General features: G+C 42.0%; 1 protein-coding gene across 1 annotated transcript in view; it reads right to left on the bottom strand.

The window, feature by feature from the left end:
* LOC141103591 (uncharacterized) overlaps positions 1-24391 on the bottom strand; it is a 535587-nt gene extending 511196 nt beyond the window's left edge. The window contains exons 1-7 of the mRNA XM_073593357.1: positions 24173-24391; positions 21350-21401; positions 21163-21229; positions 20834-21056; positions 10509-10560; positions 10329-10395; positions 10031-10229 (exon numbers count right to left, since the gene is read on the bottom strand). Of these exons, the coding sequence (XP_073449458.1) occupies positions 10031-10229; positions 10329-10395; positions 10509-10560; positions 20834-21056; positions 21163-21204 (583 nt within the window). The 5' untranslated portion in view covers positions 21205-21229; positions 21350-21401; positions 24173-24391. The remainder of the gene's footprint in view (positions 1-10030; positions 10230-10328; positions 10396-10508; positions 10561-20833; positions 21057-21162; positions 21230-21349; positions 21402-24172) is intronic.
* Between the last annotated feature and the right edge of the window lie 2338 nt (positions 24392-26729).

The raw sequence follows: 26729 nt of genomic DNA, 5'->3' as shown, positions 1-26729 counted from the left end.
GGGAGGTTGGAATTGTTTGAAAAAATGAAGTTTTTTTTGGGGGGGAGGGATCCTATTATTGTGTTGGGGGATTTTAATTGTATTTTACGTAATGGGGATAGATGTGGGGAGGGAGGTGGTGGTGGGGATGTTGATAAGTCTGGGAAAGAGTTGGGTGAGATTTTGCGGTTGTTTGGGTTAAGGGATGTGGGTGAAGGTGGTGGGTTTTCTTATTTTAGCGATAAGGGTAATGTGAAATCAAGAATTGATTTTTGTTTTATTTCCAAAAATTTGCAGCCGGAATCCTTTATGATTCAGCGGGAGCCTTTCTCGGACCATGGTCGGATCGAGTGTATTGTGAGTATGGAATCGGAGGTAACGTATGGTAAAGGTGTGTGGAAGTTGAATGTGGAGTTATTGGAAGATGAGGGTGTGAAAAGAGAGTATGTTGAGTTTTTTGGGAAACTTAAAAAGAGGAGGAATGATTTTTTAAGTGTGATCGAGTGGTGGGAGTGGGTGAAAGGTCAGACTAAGAGGTTTTTTGTAAGAAAGGGTTGTGAGATTGCGAAAAAGGAACGTGAGGCATATGAATGGTGGCTGAAGAGATTGGAATATTTGGAAGAACTAAGGGAATGGGGAGAGAATGTGGGGTGTGAATTAGTGGAAGCAAGAGGAAAATTGAGAGTCTTTATGGAGCGGAGGGGGAGAGAGATTATGTCGCAAGCAAGGATGGTAGTGAAGGAGAAGGATGAGAAGTGTACGCGTTTTTTCTTTAAAAAGGTATATGGTGGGGGGGGCAGGAGGCGGAGCCTAGCAGAGCAGACATGCATTGTTAGAGCTCCACACCGCTGAGGAGAGAAGAGAAGGACAAAGCGGAGCCTGCAGGCTCAAAAGGTATCCATTTGAACCTTTTTGCCCCTGGGAACAAACTGTGAAAGTTTGGGCAGGAAATATGGTACTGGGAGGAAACCGTGGCAGAAATAAAAATCACCTCACAAAGAGCTCACAGGCACTCACTGCAGCTGAAGCAGCTCCAGTCACCTCACAAGATACAGCATCAGGGCGCTCTCACAGACAGAAAATGTCACAGCAGGACTCTCCATTTGAGTCAGATACAGAACAAATCCTCTCACAAACTTCTCCACAAGCCTCCTCAGCATCCCCAGTAATATTATTACAATTTGAAAAGATGCTTCATAAGGCTTTAAAACAAACCTCAGACCAAATAACAAAAAGCCTAACCAAAGAAATAAGAGAGCTGGGAAACCGCACCGCAGCCCTAGAAATAAAAATGGATGAAATTGAAATTACAACCCAAGAAAATATAACAGAATTGGAACAATTAAAAAAAGAGAATTTAATACTTCAAACTAAGCTCGAAGATTACGAAAATAGAGCCAGGCGTTCAAACTTGCGCATAAGGGGAATACCTGAAACTGTGACAGACCTGCAATCTACTATTACTGCTCTATTACAAGAACTAAAGCCAGATATCCCTATTGAACGTTTAGAACTGGACAGAGTACACAGAGCCCTCACAGCCAAAAAGAAAGATGGACCCCCACGTGATATAATCACAAAATTTCATTATTACAGAACGAAAGAACAAATACTAATTGCTGCAAGAGAAAAAAAGGAACTTAATTTTCAAGGACACAATTATCAAATTTTTGCTGACCTATCCCAACTTACTATTACTAAAAGACGATCCATGAAACCCCAACTAATGGAACTGCAACGCCACAACATAATGTATCAATGGGGCTTCCCCTTTTCAGTCAGATTTAACTACCAAGGTACAATTTACAGAAGCAGATCAGCAGATGAACTACAACAAACCCTTTTAAAATTAAATCTGACAGAACCCACAAGCAGCAACACTCCCACACGCAGAAGAATGGCATCATCTTCACCTTCAGGCAGCACCCAGAAAATTTCAGAACAAAATGGGAATCATCATTCTCACAAAAGAGGCCGTTATGCCACATCATCCATGGACCAAGAAGATTCAATGGACTGACATCCTAATTCCTGATATCTCTTCATTTATTATACTAAGAGATGGTTCTCTATAAAAAAACTATATTTATAACTGAATGTAACTGCATTCTGATAGTCACACACTGTGTGGGATCATGTTACATTCCAGTTATATTTCTTATTACTTCTGATTCATATAGCCTTAGAATATATAAGTGAAATAAGGAAATTCTTGTTCAGTTATATATTATCAGGTAATAACAATAGATTTATTACTTTTTAGGACAAATATGTTCAATAATCCAGAAGTAATGGAAGCTTTTTCTTTCTTTTCTTAAAACAAATATATTGTTACCTAACTAGTTCCTAGAATTATGTTTTTGTTTTTTTCTAATCTGAAGCAATACAACCTCAATTTTATGAGTTAACATATCTAAACAGTTGCATATGAATAAAATATGTAATTGTTTACTCTAAAAGGGTTAAAATCCCAAAATAATTCAAACTATCTTCATCAATACCAAAGTTATTAACAGTACCTTTCTAACTGAATTATTTAGCCTAGGGCAAGACTAACCATATACAACCACCCTGGAATAAATAATTTCAACAAAAACTATATTCTGCACTCCAATTAATGAAACATCATTTTGATGTCTTTTGACATAGCACTTCTCTCCTGTAAGCGGAAGATCCGTGTACCCCCATTAGCCCTCCTCATTCTCCCAACCATATTATGTGGGAGTGTGACGAAGGCACTTATTCCCCTGAGAGAGATATTTATTCTCTTTCACGGGTAAATTGTGATTACTTGCAAAAAATAATTTATACAATGTATCATCTAATCTCATATGTTTTTTGTTTACTCTTTACTCCAGAATTCACTGGTTTCTTTTCTATCTATTCATCTCTTCAGTCCACACAGGTTGATCTGCGCAGTCAGCTCTGCATAACAAAAAGTAAGTCAAAACTATTTGATCTATTGCCATGGCACCACTGAATATACTTTCCCTGAATGTTCAGGGAATAAATGTCCCTCAAAAAAGGACCAAAGCCTTCCGTACTTTCCATAACAAGAAGGCTCACATAGTATGCCTCCAAGAAACACACTTCACCAAAGATTCTACTCCAAAATATATTTCTCCTTTTTATCAACAAATTTACACGGCTTCTGCCTGTACCAAGCAAAGGGGAACTCTAATTGCATTTCACCGATCCACACCATTCACCTTATCATCAGAAATTAAAGACCCAGAAGGTAGATACCTGATACTCATGGGTTATATAATGGATACAGCAATCACGGTGATTTCCTACTACGCTCCTAACAAACAACCTACACCATTCCTCTCACATATATTACAAGTGATTAATACACACAAAATAGGAACAGTGATAATGTGTGGGGATTCGAACCAGGTCCTCCTCCCATTTCTAGATAAATCACCTTTTACACCATCCAAAATAACCTCTAGATTGCCTTTTTCTCAACTTCTTTCCAAATACAATCTGGTAGATTCGTGGAGAGAAAGTAACCCAATGAAAAAGAAATTCACTTATTTCTCGCACCCTCATCAAACCTTCACCAGAATAGATCATATTTTTCTAACAATAGGAATGATACCAGAAATTATTGCATCAGATATAATTCCGATTCCGTGGTCTGACCATAATGCAGTATACACTACTATAGCCTCAGCCATACCAAAAGCGCATGACCCAACGTGGTACTTACCGGACATAATGCTCAAACACCCACTACATCAGATGGCCATTGAACAAGCTTTAAAGGAATACATATCAATTAATAATACAACAGACATCTCCCCAATAACACTGTGGGAAGCTCATAAGCCTGTCTTGCGTGGTACAATACAAAGACAAATGGCACTATTTAAACGGGAACGCAAAAATCTAGCAAAAAAACTAGAACTCAATTTTAATGCAGCCTACATATCATTTCAAGATAATCCATCTCAGAGTACAAAATCTCATCTGGAAAAATCTAGATTGGAATACGATCTATTTCTCACTGAGTCAGTTGATAAATCCCTCAAACGCTCCAAACACAATTTCTACATGAATACAAACAAACCAGGTACATATTTGGCTCGGGCATTAAATTCAACTAACAAATCTTTCAAACCAATACATTTGAAATTATCAAAAAATGTTTACACTTGTAATCCAGTTAAAATAGTCCATAAATTTCACTCACATCTCGCAACTTTATATAAGACATACAATGAATTTAATCCTACAGAGGCTGAATCCTTCTTCTCAAAAATAACCTTACCTGAGTTATCTCAGAATCAAAAAAGCAGTTTGGATGAGCCCATAACTATAGATGAAGTTGCTAACGCCATAAAAGACCTAAAACTTAACAAAAGACCAGGCCCAGACGGCTACTCGGCTTTATACTATAAAACATTCTCAGAAATACTCTCTCCCATTCTCACTGAAACGTTTAACAAGACGTTTTCTAGATGGACATTCTTTTCGGCAAGAAACACTAATGGCAATTGTTTGTATGATCCCAAAACCCCTTTCTGATGATACTTCCTGTGTGAATTATCGGCCTATTTCTCTGTTAAACCTCGATATTAAATTATTAGCAAAAATAATAGCAAAACGCCTTAATAGCATTATAGGAAAATTAATACATAGAGATCAAGTAGGCTTCATGCCAAATAGACAGGCAGGCAATAATATACGCAGGGCAGTGTTATTGGCACATATTGCTAAAAAACGGAAAATCCCTTTATGTTTTCTATCTCTCGATATTAAGAGGGCATTTGACACAGTATCCTGGCAATATATGCAATATTCATTACAAAAATGGGGTTTTGGACCCCACTTTTTAACATGGATCAAAGCATTATATAATAAACCCAAAGCCTATATAAAATATGCTGGATACAAATCTGAAGCCTTTAATATCGAAAGAGGTACCCGACAGGGTTGCCCATTATCTCCCTTATTATTTGCCCTTATACTCGAACCCATGGCCCAATACATCAGAACAAACCAAACTATAACTGGCATTGAAGTAGGAGGTATTACACACAAATTATGTATATTTGCAGACGATATATTACTTTTTCTATCATCACCACAGGTCTCTGGTCCTAACTTAATACCAGCTCTTGATGGATTTGCAGCCCTATCCGGCCTTATGATTAATCCTAAGAAATGCCTAATGCTTAATATTTCACTCACAAACATGGAATTGATCCCGGCTAGGGCTGCACTCCCATTCACATGGGCAGAAAAATCAATCCCATATCTTGGAATTCATTTAACAGCATCTCATTCTGACTTATTCTCAACCAATTATCCTCCTGTATTAAGACAGATCACAAATCTAATAAAACAATGGTCGCAACTTCCTTTATCCTGGATAGGGAAGATTAATGCAATCAAAATGACTATTCTACCCAAATTGCTTTCTATTCAGAGTCCTCCCTATTCCAATTCCTTCCTATTTTTTGAGAATAGTACAAAAAAGAGCAACTTTGTTTATATGGGGCTCTTCTAAACCACGTATACCTATACACACACTACATCTTCCCAAAAATAAAGGAGGCCTGGGATACCCTAATTTTACTAACTACTACAGAGCAGCAGATTTGGCCAGTCTGTCCAAATACCATGCAAAACAGGAAATCCCATTATGGGTATTTATAGAGGCTTCAGAAAATGACCCTCTATTAATATCAAATTTATTATGGCTAGATCCTAAAGACCGCTTTAAAATTCATAATCCCATAACTAAACACTTCTTATCTCTCTGGGATAAACTAAAAACCAAATATCAGTTACAATCTCCACACAATCCTCTCCTTTCTTTTATCAGAAATCCGGCCTTTTATCCGGCATGGATCTACCCAAATTCTTTTAAAGCTTGGACAACATCAGGCATTCAGACACTAAATGACTTCATAGCATCTAAATCATTCCTTTCATTCCCATCGCTTAGAGAAAAATATGATCTACCAAACTCTGAGATATTTAGATATCTCCAAATCAAAAATTTCTATACACCATTCCTAAAGGGGGATACACCATTATCCCAATTATCCATTTTTGAATCAATCTGTACAAAAGATCCATTTACTAAAGGTATAATTTCATCACTTTATAATCAATTATATGGAGTAGCAAATCTTAATAGACCCTCTTACGTTCAGAGGTGGGAGGAGGACCTGGGACGAACTTTAGAAGACACGGACTGGTCTAACATATGGCTCACATCTAAGTCATCTTCACCCAACATCTTAACACTGGAGACAAATTATAAAGTCCTAACTCGCTGGTACCTTGTACCAGCTAGAGTGGCAAAATATTCACCTAATACCTCAGCTCTTTGTTTTCGAGGATGCCCAGAAATAGGCACATATTTACACATATGGTGGACGTGCCCAGTAATCCAAACCTTCTGGGAGGAAGTCTTCGTGATTGCATCTAAAATATTTTAAAAAATAATACAACCAGATCCATATTTAACTTTACTTAATCTAAAACCGGAATGGTTAACACTCTCTCAATTCAAACTTATGATCCAACTAATAACGGCTGCAAAACAAACAGTGGCCAAGGCATGGAAATCTCCTACATTGGTACTAGCAGAAACAATTCACAGAATGAATAATACAATGTCCCATGCTAAGATGGTAGCCATCGATCAAAATCAAATTCCAAAATTTGAAAAACTTTGGCATCCTTGGATAAAACAACAGTTCCTGTCAAACTTCAATGACTCTGTCCTGTTGCCATGGTAACAGATTAAATGACTTACAGAGACACCCATTCTAAGGCTTCAAAGAGAACTAAAAAGAATAATAAACTGACGAGCGGGACAACCTTGTGGACCATACCTCTACCTTTCAACACTTTTTCTTCTTTTTCTTTCCTTTTCTCCACCTTACGATTAAAGCTCATTATCAGAATTTATTTGACCTATATACACTCTATTGTAAACAATATGTATAGTAGGTATAAATCATTTAAATACCTACAAAAGTAACTAAGGAAATGATATATATCTTTAATTTAGGTTTACGTAAACCCAATGTTTAATATTTGAAATTTCATTATATTTACCTATAGAAACCCTACTGTAAAACAATGAGCTTACTTTATAGATCCTTGTAAACTTACTTTATGTATCATTATAACATTGTATACTCAATAAACTTCTTTTGACAAGGAAAAAGGTATATGGTGGGAAGGTGGATTTGTCAAGTGTGTTGGATGAGAATCGACAGGTGGTAAGTGGAAAAAAGAGGTTGGGAGATGAAATCTGGAAGTTTTATTCCGATTTATATATGGAAAAGAAGAGGGATGAGAGGGTTGAGAAGGAATTGTTGGAACAGGTGGAGATGTGTCTGGATATGGAGGATAAGAGTATGTTAGGAGAGAAAGTGAGTAAAGGTGAAGTTGATGAATGTCTGGGGAGTATGAAAAAAGGTAAGACGCCTGGGAATGATGGTTTGTCAGTTGAGTTTTATTGTACGTTTTGGGAAGTGATTGGTGACTGTGTGTATGAGATGGTGATGAAAGTTTTGGAAGAGGGGAGGATGCCTGAATCTATGTTAAAAAGCGTGATTGTTTTGCTGTATAAAAAAGGTGACAAGCAAGAGTTGAAAAATTGGAGGCCGATATCATTGTTGAATGTGGATTATAAGGTGGTGGCGAAGGTATTGGCGAACAGGCTGCGTGTAGTGGTGGAAAAATTGGTGGGGGAGGAGCAAGCGTGTGCGGTGCCTGGGAGGTCTATTGCAGAAAGCTTGGTGAACTTGAGGGATGTGTTATGGTTTTGTAAGGAGAGGAAGCAGGAAGTGGCGGTGTTGGCTGTGGATTTTGAAAAGGCGTATGACAGAGTGTCGCATGATTTTATGTTTAAAGTATTGAGGAGAATGGGGTTACCTGAGGTGCTGATTGGGTGGATTAAGTGTTTGTATAGAGGTATGGTAAGTAAGGTGTTGGTGAATGGGTGGATGACGAATGATATAAGCATTAGGTCGGGTGTGAGGCAGGGTTGCCCGTTATCACCCGTGTTGTTTATTTGTGTGATTGAACCTTTGTTGAGGATGTTGATGAAAGATAAGTGTGTGAGAGGGGTGGAAATACCAGGGAGTGGTGGCAGGTTTTTGAAAGTAATAGGATATATGGATGATGTTACAGTGATTTGTAGAGATATGGCAGGACTGAAAAGAGTGAAGTTGTTGATTGAGATTTTTTTTATGGCAAGTGGTTTCAGTGTGAATATGGGAAAAAGTGAGTGTAAATTGTTTGGTGTATGGAGCGGGATTGAACAGTGTGGTTGGAAGTTTTGTGAGGGAGGAGTGAGGATTTTAGGTGTCAAGTTTGATTCTGATTTGTATGGGAGAGAGAGTTGGCAGGATGCTCTGGTGAAAGTTAAAAAGAAAATTGACTTTTGGTCTTTAAGGACTTTATCGTTGGAAGGGAAGGTGTTGATTGTGAAGGCTGTTGTGATTCCGATTCTGTTATTTTTATACTATGTGTTTCCAGCTCCAGATAGAGTGATGAAACAAATTGTGAGAGTGTGTTTTTCCTTTTTTTGGTCGTCTAAGATGGAGAAGTTGAAAAGAGAGAAAGTAATGAAAGGAGTAATGAATGGCGGGAAAGGTATGGTGAGTATTGAGAAATTTCTGGTGGTGAAGTATGTAAGTATGTGTGTGAGATTAAGTGAGAAAGAGAACGTTGCAGGGTGTATGGTAAAATATGCATGTGGGAGTGTGATACGGAAATATAAGTTGTGTGAAGTTGATTTGAGGAAACCTGTATGTTTTATTGCACCTTGGTTTTATGTGAGGATTGAAAGGTGTATGAGGAGGTATGGGTTGCAGGATGTGACACGAGATAAATGGTGTGAGAGTAAGAAGGTTATGCAGATACTGAATGAAAGGGAGGAGATGGAAGGAATAGGTGGTTTAAGAGTAGCCGAATGTAAGAAAGTCTGGAAGAATGTGTGCTGTAAGGGAGTGGATAATAGACAGAAGGATATTGCATGGATGGGGGTGCATGGGTGTTTGCCTACAAGAGAGTTTCAGAGAAGGAGAAGGTTTGTGGACAGTGAGGTGTGTCCAAGGCTGGGGTGTGGGGGGATTGAGCAGGTGGTACATGTGTTCTGGGAATGTCGCTATGCGAAGAAAATATGGAAAAGGATGGAAAAGATGATTGAGGGGTTGACTGGTGTGAATAGTGTAACGTATGAGATGGTATTATATGGTTTGTGTGATCTGGGGAGGAATGAGGAGAGGCTGTTATGGATTGTTGTGAGTTGTATTAAAGAGTGTTTGTGGGATGTTCGGAATATTTTGATTTTCAAGCAGGAAGTAGTTAAAGTGAAAGAATGCGTGGCCATGGTCCGAGGAAAGATTTACAATTACACATATTATGATTATAAAAAGTTAGGGGAGAAGGATGCAAGGAAATTATGGAAGTTGGAGGAGTGGAAACAATGGTGTATATAATGTAAATATGTGAATTATGTTATTGATGTTTTGAACGATTAACCTTTTTTATTTTGTTTTTCAGGGTGAGCACAGATGGTGATAAAGGGACAGTGTGGAGAAAGAATATAGGAGTGTTTTTTGTTTGTGTAGGGATAGGGTGGAGGGATAGTATATAATAGGGATAGTTTGTCATTTTTCGCTATGAGGGATGGGAGTGGGTTGTTTTGTTAATATTCTTGTTATCTTTATTGTATGTTTTGAAACCTTTTTGATATATTTATTGTTGTAAGATGTCTATTTTCTTTACTGTGTTTATGTACATTTTGGGTTTTTTGTGGGTGGGTTTTGGGAGGGAGGTGGGAGGGTTATGTAAATATTGTAAATACTTGTCTGATAATGTACTTCAATGTTATTTTATTGTTCAAACATATTCTTTTGATTTATGTTATCTATGTATTTTACTTGTGAAATTTTAAATAAAAGAATTAAAAAAAAAAAAAAAAAAATCTGAACACTTTGACATTACCTAACTCTGAGAGTCATATAATATTATTTACTGTGGTCATGTTTGGTCCATGATAGGAAACTACCTGGTGGTTTTTGAGTTGGTGGTTTTGAGGAATCATGGAATACAAATGACCCAGGCCAAGATCCATAATTGTTTGTTGTGACTCCATTCCTTGCTGATCCACTGTAACTCTGTTGTCCAGGTGTTTTTTCCACTGTCACCAGTCCTCCATTATTACCCAGAATTCCAGCATGGATAGCTGCTTTGCATATTGAGGAAGTCTAAGATAAACAATTTCATTCAGTGCAAGATTAATGTTAGACTTTTTGTACATTATATATGTAATGACTTAGTACTATTTATTTGTAAGTATAACTTACATCTGTGTAGAAATCAGTTCCCCAAACATTTCCTCCATTCCCCTGGCACTCAGATGGACATTGAACACTTAGAAATACAACACATTAAAACTTGTATTCAATTATATTATATTGATTATCATTTCTATTTATTACTTGGATTTATTCAGACTGAGAAATGTATTTGAAGAGAAAACTTACATTGAAATTGATTCCTGCAGATTTCTGGCATTAGTTGAGCAGGATACTAGTACTGGAAAGAAATAGAAAACATTAGATCAGTTTTCTTGGTAAGGTATAAACATTATAGTGAAATATACTCTTTTCCCACCCGTGTGGAATGTACATCTCCTTTTGGGAGTATGTATCTGTTATCTGTATTAATTACGCCAACTGTTGCAATTCATGTATCTAGCCGTACCATGCTATGCTGCACGTATCTGTTTTTGCCACATTATAAGAACTACATGTTTTAATAAACAGTCAGTCAGTCTACAATGAACTTGGACTGATTCTGTACAAGTACATTTGCTGGCCTCTATGTATGACATTTCTGTCAACTCATGCCTCTCTGTCTTCATGTACAATGCAGGACTATTGGTTCATTTAAAAATCTTCAAAATAAAACCTGAGCCTACTCTTCCTCGGACGAAGAATGCGTGATACAAGGAGTGCAGGGGCCAGGGGTACCTGACGCACAAAGTGTAGAGTTCAATAGTGCGTGAGGCATATAATGCCGCTGTCAGGAGTAAGTAATGCTCATGGTGCAGGGGTCAGTTGTGAGTTACCCTCAGAATGCAGAGTCAGCAGTAAGTAACACAGGGTGCAGGAGTCAGGTGTAAGCAACAGTAAAAGTGTAGGAGTCAGCAATAAATGATGCAAAGAGTGCAGGTGTCAGAAATAAGTAATGCAAAGAGTGCGAAGGCCAAGGTTAAGTAAAGCTAGAAAGTTTTGTATTTGATATGTAAATGTATGGTACTTAATTATAATTAACAGCACTACATTGTGATATTCTCACTACAATTTCTTGCTGTAGTAGCAACCAATCAGTGTGCAGCGTTTCTTTTATTTCAGTTTCGGTTAGAAAAGTGAAGAGAAGACCCACATAGGGTTACTAAGTAAGCAATTCTTATCCTCACTTTTTCACCTGCATTACCAAAAATAGAAATGCTTTAAATTGGTTGGTTGCTACTACCACCTCTAGGCACTTGTGTCTGCAGCAAAAAAGATTCATCTGTTTTTGAATGCCAGGCTGGACTGTAAAGAATGTAACCAGATCTGTGTTCACACTAAATTGGAGAAGTGGCAGGATGTGTTGATTCAGATTAGGGATGAGCCGAACACCCCCCGGTTCGGTTTGCACCAGAACCTGCGAACGGACCGAAAGTTCGCACGAATGTTAGAACCCCATTGACGTCTATGGGACTCGAACGTTCGAAATCAAAAGTGCTCATTTTAAAGGCTAATTTGCATGGTATTGTCCTAAAAAGGGGTTTGGGGACCCGGGTCCTACCCCAGGGGACATGTATCAATGCAAAAAAAACTTTTAAAAACGTCCGTTTTTTCGGGAGCAGTGATTTTAATGATGCTTAAAGTAAAAAAAAAAAAAGTGAAATATTCCTTTAAATATCGTACCTGAGGGGTGTCTATAGTATGCCTGTAAAGTGACGCGTGTTTCCCGTGTTTAGAACAGTCCCTGCACCAAATGTCATTTTTAAAGGAAAAAATCTCATTTAAAACTGCTTGTGGGTTTAATGTAATGTCGGGTCCTGGCAATATGGATGAAAATCAGTGAGACAAACGGCATGGGTACCCCCCAGTCCATTACCAGGCCCTTTGGGTCTTGTATGGATATTAAGGGGAACCCCGCACCCAAATTAAAATAAGGAAAGGTGTGGGGCCACCAGGCCCTATATACTCTGAACAGCAGTATACAGGCTGTAGATTTGTTGTTATGTAGAATCTCTTTGTAATTTTGAACGGGTACATTTTTAACGTGTTTAGCTCCAGCCAAAAAATCTTTTTTAAGCTTTTTGGAAAACATAGGGAAGGGTTATCACCCCTGTGACATTTGTTTTGCTGTCTTTCCTCCTCTTCAGAAGATTTCACCTCACTTTTTGTCCCAATGGATTGGAAAGCATCAGTGGAAAGGAGAAATGTTTTTCCCATATTAACTCTTACAGGAGAGAATTTCCCTTCCTAGGGGTAGATTTATTCTCACTTCCTGTTGTCTCCTTCCGTTTGCAAGTAGGAGTCGTTTGTAAGTTAGTTGTTTGAAAGTAGGGTCCTGCCCTATATACTCAGCAGAAATTTGGGCCTTAGGTGTTGCTGTGGCCACAACACTGTAAGCCCTCACAGGGCTCTGCTGTGAAATATTAGATCAAGAATTGTAATTACATGCCCCTGTTGAACAGGAGCTGAAAAATTAGGCCTTAGGCACTGGTGCTGGTGCCACAACACTGCAACCCCTCACAGACACTCTAGTTGGAATGCAGGAACGAGCCCTGCTGCAAAGTATTGCATCAAAAATTGTAATTACACGCCCCTGTTAAACAAGGGCTGAAAAATTGGGCCTTAGGCACTGGTGCTGGTGCCACAACACTGCAACCCCTCACAGACACTCTAGTTGGAATGCAGGAACGAGCCCTGCTGCAAAGTAATACATCAAAAATCGTAATTACACGCCCCTGTTAAACAGGGGCTGAAAAATTGTGCCTTAGGCACTGGTGGTGGCACCCAGAACCAAAAATGTTCTTACAAGCTATCAGCGTGATGATTGAGGAGGAAGAGGATAATTACTCAGGGATAGTCACTCAGCATCAGCATAGGCAGTCTTTGAAGGGATCTGAGATTTAAAAAAAAATTATTCGGTTACATCAGCATCAGGTGCTTAGTAGCTGGTGGTGATCCAAGACTCATTCATTTTTATGAAGGTCAGTCGATCGACCGAGTCAGTGGACAGACGCACCCTGTGATCGGTTACCACGCCTCCAGCAGCACTGAATGTGCGTTCCGAAGGAACGCTGGATGCAGGACAGGCCAGTAGCTCAATTGCATACTGTGCAAGCTCTGGCCAGTGATCCATCCTCAAGACCCAGTAACCCAGAGGATTTTCGGTGGGAAAGGTGTCCAAGTCTGATCTTGCCCCTAGGTATTCCTGCACCATGTAAAACAGACGCTGGCGATGGTTGCTGGAACCGATCATACCTTGGGGCTGCGGACCAAAAAATTGTCTGAACGCATCGGTCAGACGGCCACCTTCTCCACCGCTCCTTCTTTGACTGACCGAAGCCTCAGCAACACGTTGTCCAGAAACAGGAGTTTGTAACCTCCTAGTCTCTGGGAACGCGTTGCACAGACCTTTCTGCAAGGCCTCCCGAAGATGTTTCATCCTCTGCTCCCTCTGCGATGGCAAGATAAGGTCCGCAACCTTACCCTTGTAACGTGGATCAAGGAGGGTTGCCAGCCAGTATTGGTCCTTCTCCTTGATACCACGAATACGAGGATCCTTACGCAGGCTTTGCAGGATCAGGGAGGCCATGCAGCGTAGGTTTGCTGAGGCATTCGGTCCGGAGTCCTCTGGGTCACTAAGGACGACATGGTCCGCAGCCACCTCCTCCCAGCCACGTACAAATCCATGTGTTTCTTGGGACTGATCCCTTAAAGACTGCTGCTGATGCTGAGTGCCAGGCTCCACCTCCATACTGACACAATCTTCCTCCTCCTCCTCCTCCTCTTCCTCCTCGTCCTCTTCCTGTGTGATCGGCGGGCACGCAGGAACACTGTCTGGATAAAGGGGGCCTTGAGAGCTAAGGAAGTCCTCCTCTTCCTGCCTCTGTTCTGCCTCAAGTGCCCTGTCCATTATTCCACACAGCGTGTGCTCCAACAGGTGGACAAGGGGGACAGTGTCACTGATGCATGCACTGTCACTGCTCACCATCCTCGTGGCCTCCTCAAATGGTGACAGGACAGTGCATGCATCCCTGATCATGGCCCACTGGCGTGGGGAAAAAAAAACAAGCTCCCCTGACCCTGTCCTGGTGCCATAGTCGCACAGGTACTCATTGATGGCCCTCTGCTGCGTGTGCAGCCGCTGCAGCATGGCCAACGTTGAGTTCCACCTGGTGGGCATGTCACAGATTAGGCGGTTCTTGGGCAGGTTAAACTCCTTTTGGAGGTCCGTCAGCCGAGCACTGGCATTATATGACCGGCGGAAATGCACACAGACTTTCCTGGCCTGCCTCAGGACATCCTGTAAGCCCGGGTACCTACCCAAGAACCGCTGCACCACCAAGTTAAGGACGTGAGCCAAACAGGGCACATGGGTCATTTGTCCCTGTCGGAGGGCAGAGAGGAGGTTGGTGCCATTGTCGCAAACCACCATTCCTGCCTTAAGTTGGCCTGGCGTCAACCACCTCTGAACCTGCCCCTGCAGAGCTGACAGAACCTCTGCCCCAGTGTGGCTCCTGTCCCCCAAGCACACCAGCTCAAGCACCGCATGGCATCTTTTGGCCTGCGTACTTGCGTAGCCCCTTGAACGACTACGGAGCACCGCTGGTTCCGAGGAAGAGGCCATGGAGGAAGAAGAAGAGGAGGGGGTGGAGGAGAGAGGTGTGTCACAATCATTAGCATTTTGGAGGCGTGGTGGCGGAACAACCTCCAACACTACTGCACCTTGTCCTGCATCCTTCCCAGCTGCCAGCAGAGTCACCCAATGCGCCGTGAAACTTAGGTAACGTCCCTGTCCATGCCTGCTGGACCATGAGTCAGCGGTAATATGCACCTTACCGCTGACCGCCCTGTCCAGCGAGGCATGGACATTGCCTTCCACATGCTGGTAGAGAGCCGGAATCGCCTTCCGTGAGAAAAAGTGGCGTTTGGGTACCTGCCACTGAGGAACCGCACATTCCACAAACTCACGGAAGGGGGCAGAGTCTACCAACTGAAAAGGCAGCAGTTGAAGTGCTAGCAATTTTGCCAAGCTAGCATTCAACCGTTGGGCATGTGGATGGCTGGGAGCAAACTTCTTTTGGCGGTGCAGCAGCTGGGGCAGGGAAATTTGCCTGGTACAATCTGACGTCGGTGTACCAAAATCAGATTGCCCACAAGTACGTGGCTGTGACACACCTAATTCTACACCTTCATTCCTCTCAGTGCAGGTCTCAGAGAGGACTGAAGGTCTAGTGGGGTTGGAAATCTCAGCTGATGAGGAGCAAGCAGAGGTCCTCTTTGTTCTTTGGTGTGGGACTTTTAGATACGCTTGCCAACGAACTGCATGGCAGGTCAACATATGTCTGGTCAAGCATGTGGTACCCAAGCGGGAGATGTTTTGGCCACGCGAGATACGCTTGAGACATATGTTGCAAATAGCAGCAGTGCGATCTGATGCACTCATCTCAAAAAAGGCCCACACCAAAGAACTTTTTGAATAACGCGCAGAGACTGCAGCGCCCTGCACATGTGGAGCTTTGGGGTGTGATGCAGTCAATGTGCTGCCCTTAGGCTGGCCCCTGGAGGGCATTCTGCCTCGTTGGTGATGTGCCGCCTCCTCCTCCTCCTCCTCCTCCTCTCTCCTATCAGGCACCCACGTTGAGTCAGTGACCTCATCATCCCCTCCCTCCTCATCACTGGAGCAAACCTGGCAGTATGCTGCAGCAGGGGGAGCATGACTGCCAGATTGCTGTCCTTCTTGGGCACCCCCTCTGTCCGTGCTCGTGTTACTGCCTTCATCGAGCTCAGTATCATCATCAGAGCCTTCCAAACGCTGGGCATCCTCCTGGAGCATGTACCCAACACTGTGGTCAAACAGTTCGAGGGACTCCTCAGGAGGACATGGTGGGGCTAGGGAAGGAGTCACTGATGACATTGAGCCGAGGGAAGAGGCCGCTGCTTTGCCAGACAAAGTACCCTGGGCATGGGTGAGAGAGGATGAGGAGGATGAGGACGGCTTGGTCATCCACTCGACCAAGTCTTCCGCATGTTGCGGCTCAACATGGCCAGCTGCCGAAAAAAAGGCCAAGCGTGTCCCATGGCCACGTGCTGATGAGGATGCACCGTCTCCACGATCAGCACTAGACACAGAGCCTGCTTGCCCTCTCTTATTGGCTTGTGGCTGTCTGCCTCTCCTTCTTGGCCTTCCAGACATACTAATGGCCTGTACACTAAGCTGGGATATATATATATATATATATATATATATATATATATATATATATGTACTGATACTGCAGCTAGCAAAATCAACTGCCTGCCTGTAGTATGAGAACACCACCAACCTTCTACAGGTAGCTTTAGCTGAACACTGTGAGGTGGACGCACCCCACTAACTTGTAGGTTTAGCTGAACACTGTGAGCAGGACGCACTGCACTAACTGTAAATAGTCTAGCTGCCTGACTGTGGTACTAATAGGATCAAAAGAACACCAGCAATTTTCTTCAGGTAGCTATATTTACTGTAACAAGACAAGCCTGCCTGTCAGTAAGAAGATAACAGAAACGGATCTAGCTGAACACTGAGCAGGACGCACCCCACTAGCTTGTAGGTTTAGCTGAACACTGTGAGGTGGACGCACCCCACTAACTTGTAGGTTTAGCTGAACACTGTGAGCAGGACGCACCCCACTAACTTGTAGGTTTAGCAGAACACTGTGAGCAGGACGCACTGCACTAACTGTAAATAGTCTAGCTGCCTGACTGTGGTACTAATAGGATCAAAAGAACATCAGTAATTTTCTTTAAAATACTGTAACAAGACAAGCCTGCCTGTCAGTAAGAAGATAACAGGAACGGATCTAGCTGAACACTGTGAGCAGGACGCACCCCACTAGCTTGTAGGTTTAGCTGAACACTGTGAGGTGGACGCACCCCACTAACTTGTAGGTTTAGCTGAACACTGTGAGCAGGACGCACCCCACTAACTTGTAGGTTTAGCAGAACACTGTGAGCAGGACGCACTGCACTAACTGTAAATAGTCTAGCTGCCTGACTGTGGTACTAATAGGATCAAAAGAACACCAGCAATTTTCTTCAGGTAGCTGTATTTACTGTAACAAGACAAGCCTGCCTGTCAGTAAGAAGATAACAGGAACGGATCTAGCTGAACACTGTGAGCAGGACGCACCCCACTAGCTTGTAGGTTTAGCTGAACACTGTGAGGTGGACGCACCCCACTATTTTGTAGGTTTAGCTGAACACTGTGAGCAGGACGCACCCCACTAACTTGTAGGTTTAGCAGAACACTGTGAGCAGGACGCACTGCACTAACTGTAAATAGTCTAGCTGCCTGACTGTGGTACTAATAGGATCAAAAGAACATCAGTAATTTTCTTTAAAATACTGTAACAAGACAAGCCTGCCTGTCAGTAAGAAGATAACAGGAACGGATCTAGCTGAACACTGTGAGCAGGACGCACCCCACTAGCTTGTAGGTTTAGCTGAACACTGTGAGGTGGACGCACCCCACTAACTTGTAGTTTTAGCTGAACACTGTGAGCAGGACGCACCCCACTAACTTGTAGGTTTAGCAGAACACTGTGAGCAGGACGCACTGCACTAACTGTAAATAGTCTAGCTGCCTGACTGTGGTACTAATAGGATCAAAAGAACACCAGCAATTTTCTTCAGGTAGCTGTATTTACTGTAACAAGACAAGCCTGCCTGTCAGTAAGAAGATAACAGGAACGGATCTAGCTGAACACTGTGAGCAGGACGCACCCCACTAGCTTGTAGGTTTAGCTGAACACTGTGAGGTGGACGCACCCCACTAACTTGTAGGTTTAGCTGAACACTGTGAGCAGGACGCACCCCACTAACTTGTAGGTTTAGCAGAACACTGTGAGCAGGACGCACTGCACTAACTGTAAATAGTCTAGCTGCCTGACTGTGGTACTAATAGGATCAAAAGAACACCAGCAATTTTCTTCAGGTAGCTGTATTTACTGTAACAAGACAAGCCTGCCTGTCAGTAAGAAGATAACAGAAACGGATCTAGCTGAACACTGTGAGCAGGACGCACCCCACTAGCTTGTAGGTTTAGCTGAACACTGTGAGGTGGACGCACCCCACTAACTTGTAGGTTTAGCTGAACACTGTGAGCAGGACGCACCCCACTAACTTGTAGGTTTAGCAGAACACTGTGAGCAGGACGCACTGCACTAACTGTAAATAGTCTAGCTGCCTGACTGTGGTACTAATAGGATCAAAAGAACACCAGCAATTTTCTTCAGGTAGCTGTATTTACTGTAACAAGACAAGCCTGCCTGTCAGTAAGAAGATAACAGAAACGGATCTAGCTGAACACTGTGAGCAGGACGCACCCCACTAGCTTGTAGGTTTAGCTGAACACTGTGAGGTGGACGCACCTTACTAACTTGTAGGTTTAGCTGAACACTGTGAGCAGGACGCACCCCACTTACTTGTAGGTTTAGCAGAACACTGTGGGCAGGACGCACTGCACTAACTGTAAATAGTCTAGCTGCCTGACTGTGGTACTAATAGGATCAAAAGAACACCAGCAATTTTCTTCAGGTAGCTGTATTTACTGTAACAAGACAAGCCTGCCTGTCAGTAAGAAGATAACAGAAACGGATCTAGCTGAACACTGTGAGCAGGACGCACCCCACTAGCTTGTAGGTTTAGCTGAACACTGTGAGGTGGACGCACCCCACTAACTTGTAGGTTTAGCTGAACACTGTGAGCAGGACGCACCCCACTTACTTGTAGGTTTAGCAAAACACTGTGGGCAGGACGCACTGCACTAACTGTAAATAGTCTAGCTGCCTGACTGTGGTACTAATAGGATCAAAAGAACACCAGTAATTTTCTTTAAAATACTGTAACAAGACAAGCCTGCCTGTCAGTAAGAAGATAACAGGAACGGATCTAGCTGAACACTGTGAGCAGGACGCACTGCACTAAATGTAAATAGTCTAGAAGATAACAGGAACGGATCTAGCTAAACTGAATACAGTGTATATATATATATATATATATGCAACACCTGGGATGCATATATATACACAATACACTTTAAGTGCAGCTAACTAACTGACTGTCCTGCCTAATCTAGCCAAATCAAATGAAATGACACTGTCTCTCTCTCTCTCTAAGCACACCGGAACACACTGCACAGGGCCGCCGTGCAGGCGGCCTTATATAGTGTGGGGCGTGTACTAAATCCCCTGAGCCATAATTGGCCAAAGCCTCCTTGGCTTTGGCCAATTATGGCTCTCTGTTAAGGCGGCGCTGTGATTGGCCAAGCATGCGGGTCATAGTGCATGCTTGGCCAATCATCAGCAAGCAATGCACTGCGATGCCGCAGTGAATTATGGGCCGTGACGCGCCACACGAATTTGGCGCGAACGGCCCATATCGTTCGCAATTTGGCGAACGATCGAACAGCCGATGTTCGAGTCGAACATGGGTTCGACTCGAACACGAAGCTCATCCCTAATTCAGATACATTGTCTCCAGTTCTCTAATATCCAGGCTCCGAAAGAAGCCCGTGGTGTATGTGCCCCTGGAGTGACATTCCAGGGGTGCCGTAATCCTCACTGTGTTTAAGGGGACACTTTGAGTTTTATTGGCACCAAGGTCACTGCTCCATACACACCTTTTGGCTAGGACCAGAGGAATTTTTTTATTCCTGGCCAGAAGTTCGGCCATTGTACTGCACAATGGCACCTTCTCCACTATCCTTCCCCACATTTTTATTTGTGTGTTTGTCACTTTTGTCTTTATTTTGATGTACACGTTTGTTTTCACGTTGAACTGGTAGGGCCTGCCCTGAAAGTCTTGGGGTGGGGGTGGGTGGGGTGGACATGGCCTTTTGGCTTAGTTTACCCTCTCTCATGGGGTATCACTTTGGGGGAGCCCCACCTAAGTACATCAGTCCCCATCTGGAGCCTAACACCCCAGGGGATCAGGGTTAGTGTCCTTCCTCTTCGGAGGAGGACTATGTGTACACCCTGTGCACGTATTGTGTTTCACTTTTTTGTGTGCACTTTTTTTGCACAGGGTGGAGTGTGACTGTGTTCACACACCACGGGCTTAAAAAAAAAAAAAACACTGAGAACTGCACCACTGATTCCCAGAACTCAAGCATCCCCAATAAATTTACTGACAGGGAAGTCCAGCCTGCACTGCATAGTTGCAGCAGCCACCCCAATATGGCACAAAGGGAAACCTGAGCCAATTGCATATAGGCAATACTTAAACGGCAGGCTGGCTTTTTTTTCCACAAAAAGAAAACAGAGTCGTCGTGGCTACAGCACCTGCACTGTGAAGGTCAAACCATCAGACTTCTCTGGCAGGGTTTCTAAGCAGGGACACTTATTTGCCAGAGACAAACCCCTCAAAACATGGACTGTCCTCAGCAAATGGGGATGAATGTTAACCTTAGAACAGTGCCTTGTACATAGACAGTTCACTGTAAATTATCTGTTTGAGCACTTTGACATTACCTAACTCTAAAAGAGACAAACAATATTCTTTACTATGGCCATGTACAGTCTGTGATGGGAGAATACCTGGTGGTTTCTGGGTTGATTCTTTTGTAGGTTTAGGAGTCGGTGGTTTTGAGGAACCATGGAATACAAATGATCCAGAATAAAGTCCATAACCATTTGTTGTGACTCCATTCCTTGCTGATCCACTATAACTCTGTTGTCCAGGTATTTTTTCCACTGTCACCAGTCCTCCATTATTACCCAGAATTCCAGCATGGATAGCTGCTTTGCATATTGAGGAATCCTAAGATAAACATATGGTATTTAGTGAAAGAATATTGTTAGGCTTTTCTAGTGCTATATTGTTGGCTTAGTGCTATATGAGAAAGTTGGTAATAAGCATAACTTACAGCTGTGTAGACATCAGTTCCCCAAACTGCCCCTCTGTTCATCTGGCACTCAGATGGACACTGAACACTAAGAAAAACAAAACATTCCTTTTTTAAAACTTGTATCATTATTTTATACTGTATATTATGTCAATTTATTATTAATTACATTTTTTAGGCAGAGAAGTTATCTAAAGATAAAACTTACATTGAAATAGATTCTTTCAGTTGTCCAGCAGTAGTTGAACAGGTTCCACGTACTGGAAAAAATTGAAAAAATTATATCAGTTTTCCTGCCCAGGTAGTGATGAAGTCATGATGACATCCAGTATTTTATTGTAGCACTGGATTGCCTTCTAATGAACAAACTGTAGTTACCCCTAACAAGCAGTAGGATTATATTACTGGTGCTGCTGAGTTTTGTCATTAAGTTTAATGCCTAATGGTGGATATGGCTACTGAGATTTGTGCAAAGCTATTGTACGGATGCTGTACATCAGGGATATGCAATTAGCGGACCTCTAGCTGTTGCAGAACTACAAGTCCCATGAGGCATAGCAAGTCTCTGACAGCCACAAGCATGACACTCAGAGACAGAAGCATGATGGGACTTGTAGTTTTGCAACAGCTGGAGGTCCACTAATTGCATATCCCTGCTGTACATTGTACAAACCTATTGTGCTCTGCAATGTCTGTTTAATTTTTTTGACTTGCCCTAGCATAGTGAATAAAGTGAAGCTGTGTTTTCTTCAACCATACAATCATGAGCAAGATAAGACGCTGTTTTTCATTCCCTGTCCACGATGGGGTAAGCTGAACTCAAGGAACTACAAATATACAAAATACCCTTGCAGCGGGCCCAACCCCACACTGCAAGGATCAATTGCTTGTTAAGTCTAGAAGAGACGGCTGTAATAGTTACCTTATTCCTCTTTCACCTGGCTGCCAATACCTCTCTGATGCTCCAGGCCATGGGCATTACTGACTCTCTTCTTGTAAAATGTAGGACTACTGATTCATTCAAAAAATCTTTTATTAAAACCTGCGCCTACTCTTCCCTAGGACTAGAGTGCATGATCCAAAGAGTGCCAGGGCCAGGAATGCAAAATGCACAAAGTGCAGGGTTTAGGAGTGCATAAGGCAAATAGTGTCCGTGTCAGGAGTAGGTAATGCTCAGAGTGTTATGAGTCAGTAGTGAGTAATCCTCAGAGTGCAGGGGTCAAGTGTAATTACCACAAAGAGTGGCTGAGTCATGTGTAAATTACAGAGTGCAGGAGTCAGCAGTAGGGATGAGCCGAACACCCTCCTATTCGGTCCGCAGCAGAACATGCGAACGGGCAAAATATTCGGCAGAACACACGAACACCGTTAAAGTCTATGGGACGTGAACATGAATAATCAAAAGTGCTAACATTTTTGTGAAATGGTAGGGGGACTTGTATCCCGTTACCATTTTTAACACGGGGGGAGGCCGGGATCTGGGGGTCCCCTTGTTAAAGGGGGCTTCCAGATTCTGATAAGCCCCCTGCCTGCAGACCCCCACAACCACGGTTTGTGGGGATGAGGCCCTTGTCCCCATCAACATCGGGACAAGGTGCTTTGGGGGGCTACACCAAAGCACCCTCCCCATGTTGAAGGCATGTGGCCTGGTACAGTTCAGGAGGGGGGGCACTCTCTCATCCCCCCTCTTTTCCTACGGCCTGCCAGGTTGCATGCTCGGATAAGAATTTTGGGGGGACCCCTATGCCATTTTTATAAAAAATTTGGCGCAGGGTTCCCCTTAATTTCCATATCAGACCCGAAGTGCCTGGTATGGATTTTAGGGGGACCCCCACGCCAAAAGGCCTGGTAATGGACTGGGTGGGGATCCCATGCTCTTTTTTTTCGAGTTTTATCTATATTGCCGAGACCCGACAATTCATTACAGCCGCGATCAGTTTTAAATGACAATTTTTCCTTTAGAAATGTCATTTTGCTGTGGGAAAAATGTGCCACTTTGCAGACATACTATAGACACCCCCCAGGCACAATATTTAAAGGAATATTTCATTTTTATTGTTTCACTTTATTAAAACAATCACTGCTCCCGAAAAAACAGCCATTTTTTTTTTAAATATTTGCATTGATACATATCCCCTGTGGCAGGACCCGGGTCCCCAAACACTTTGTATGAGAATAACTTCCATATAAGCCTTTAAAATTAGCACTTTTGATTTTTCATGTTAGTGTCCCATTGACTTTAATGGTGTTCCGGCAGCTTTTGAATTTGCCGCGAACACTGTATATTTTTCGCTGTTCGGCAAACAGGCGAACACCCGATGTTTGAGTCAAACTTACGTTCGACTCGAACATCGGGCTCATCCCTAGTCAGCAGCAAATAACAGAAAGAGTGCAGGGCTCAACAGTAAGACTTGCAAAAAATTTCGAAATCAGGAGTAAGTATTGCACAGGGCACTGGCATATTACACAAAAAGCAGGAGTCAGAACTAAGGAATGCAAGTGCAGGGGGTCAGGAGTAATTATTGCAAAGATTGCAGGTTTTAGGGTTAAGTAAGGCAGGTCATTAACACACAGAGTGCAGAGGTCAAGAGTAAATTTATCTAGAAAGTTGTGCAGTTGGCATTTAAATTTGAAGTACCTAATAATAAGTAACAGCAATATATGTTCCTGTATTTACTACCATGTTTTGCTGCAGAGACAAGCAACCAGTATTGGTAGTAGCAACCAATAAATTTAAAGCTTTTAAATTGATAAGATGCTAATGCCAACCCTAGGCGCTTCTCTCTGCAGCTAAAAAGATTCACTGCCTATTTTTAAAAGCCAGGCTGGACTGTAAAGAATGTAACCAGATCTGTAGTCACACTAATCTGGAGAAGTGGTAGGATGTGCCTTTTCTCCAGCACACCAAACTCAACATTCTGGGCTTCTGCTTAGCAAAGCATGCACTGAAAACTATAAATAATCTATTTGAGCACTTTGACGTTACCAAGCTCTTAAAGACAAAATATTATTGTTCATAATGGGAAAGTACCTGGTGGTTTTTGGGTTGGTAATTTTGTAGGTTTAGGAGACAGTGGTTTTGAGGAATCATGGAATACAAATGACCCAGGCCAAGGTCCATAACTGCTTGTTGTGACTTCATTCCTTGCTGATCCACTGTAACTCTGTTGTTCAGGTGTTTTTTCCACTGTCACCAGTCCTCCATTATTACCCAGAATTCCAGCATGGATAGCTGCTTTACATATTGAGGAATGCTAAGATAAAAATGTGGCATTCGGTGCAAGATTAATGTTAGACTTTTCTATATTATATATGACTTCGTATTATATGAGAAAAATGGTAAATCTGATTGCTTACATCTGTGTAGACATCAGTTCCCCAAACAGTTCCTCCATTCTCCTGGCACTCAGATGGACATTGAACACTTAGAAATTCAAAACATTAAAACTTGTATTCATTATATTATACTAATGATCATTTCTATTTATAGTTAATTGAATTTATTCATACAGAGAAATTATTTGGAGAAAAAACTTACATTGAAATTGATTCCTGCAGATTTCTGGAAGTAGTTGAACAGGATCCAATTACTGGAAAGAGAAAACATTAGATCAGTTTTTATGCCCAGGTAGCGATGAAGTCATAATGACCATACAGTATTCTGTTGCAGCACAGTATTGCCATCCTATAGGGCAAACTGTAGTTACTCTGAACAAGCATTAGGATTGCATTACTGGTGTTGTTCAGTTCTCTGAATGCTTAAAACTTAGTATGGCTACTGTGATTATCTATTGTGCTCTGCAATGTCTGTATCATTTTTTTTTCTCTCGCCCTACAGATGATTGACACATAAAAGTGTTGATTTACTAAAGCAGAGAAATTGTCTGCATAGTAGACTTAATTTTCACTTAGCTTCGTGTATAAAATGAGGCTGTGTTGAACCGCACAATCATGTGCAAGGAAAATTCCAGTTTTATATTCCTTGATAACATTAGATCAGTTTATAGGGTATATTACGCATTGGCTACAGAGTCCAGCAGTCGCCATACTGATGTGGTCACAATAACTGCACTGTGCAGGCCAAACTTTTGGACTTCCCTGCCAGGGTTACTTGCTTCTGAGGAGAGATCCCTCAAAATGTGTTTTATTCCAGGCAAATGGGGACAAACGGTAACCTTAGTACAATCCGTTGTACAAAGTAATTTGACTGTAAATGATCTATTTGAGCACTTTGAGATTAACTAGATCTGAGAGACATATCATATTGGATACTCTGGTCTGTCGTAGTAGACTACCTGGTGGTTTTTGGGTTGGTACTTCTGTTGGTTTAGGTGTTGGTGGTTTTGAGGAACCATGGAATACAAATGATCCAGGCCACGATCCATAATTTCTTGTTGTCACTCCATTCCTTGCTGATCCACTGTAACTCTGTTGTCCAGGTGTTTTTTCCACTGTCACCAGTCCTCCATTATTACCCAGAATTCCAGCATGGATAGCTGCTTTGCATATTGAGGAATCCTAAGATAAACATGGGGCATTCAGTGCAAAATTAATGTTAGTCTTTTCTACATTATATATGACTTAGTATTATATGAGAAAAACGGTAAAACTAATAGCTTACATCTGTGTAGACATCAGTTCCCCAAACAGTTCCTCCATTCTCCTGGCACTCAGATGGACATTGAACACTTAGAAATTCAAAATATTAAAACTTGTATTCATTACATTATACTGATTATCATTTTTATGTATAGTTAATTGAATTTATTCATACAGAGAAATTATTTTGAGATAAAACTTACATTGAAATTGGTTCCTGCAGATTTCTGGCAGTAGTTGAACAGGATCCAATTACTAGAAAGAGAAAACATTAGATCAGTTTTCATGCCCAGGTAGCAATGAAGTCATAATGACCATACAGTATTCTATTGTAGCACTGGATTGCCATCCTATAGGGCAAACTGTAGTTACTCTGAACAAGCATTAGGATTGCATTACTGGTGTTGTTCAGTTCTCTGAATGCTTAAAACTTAGTATGGCTACTGTGATTATCTATTGTGCTCTGCAATGTCTGTTTCATTTTTTTTCTCTTGCCCTACCCATGATTTACACATAAAACTGTTGATTTACCAAAGGAGAGAAATTGTCTGCATAATAGACTTAATTTTCACTTAGCTTCGTGTATAAAATGAGGCTGTGTTGAACCGCACAATCATGTGCAAGGAAAATTCCTGTTTTATATTCCTTGATAACATTAGATCAGTTTATAGGGTATATTGCGCATTGGCTACAGAGTCCAGCAGTCGCCATACTGATGTGGCCACAATAACTGCACTGTGCAGGCCAAACTTTTGGACTTCCCTGCCAGGGTTTTTACCAGGGATACTTGCTTCTGAGGAGAGATCCCTCAAAATGTGGTTTATTCCAGGCAAATGGGGACAAACGGTAACCTTAGTACAATCCGTTGTACAAAGTAATTTGACTGTAAATGATTTATTTGAGTACTTTGACATTAACTAAATCTGAGAGACATAGCATATTGGATACTCTGGTCTGTCGTAGGAGACTACCTGGCGGTTTTTGGGTTG

The sequence above is a fragment of the Aquarana catesbeiana genome, linkage group LG07 (genome assembly GCF_042186555.1).
Source record: "Aquarana catesbeiana isolate 2022-GZ linkage group LG07, ASM4218655v1, whole genome shotgun sequence".
NCBI classification, from domain to species: Eukaryota; Metazoa; Chordata; class Amphibia; order Anura; family Ranidae; genus Aquarana; species Aquarana catesbeiana.
Note: the sequence above shows the minus strand (reverse complement) of the source record. Positions and strands in the feature narration are given on the sequence as shown.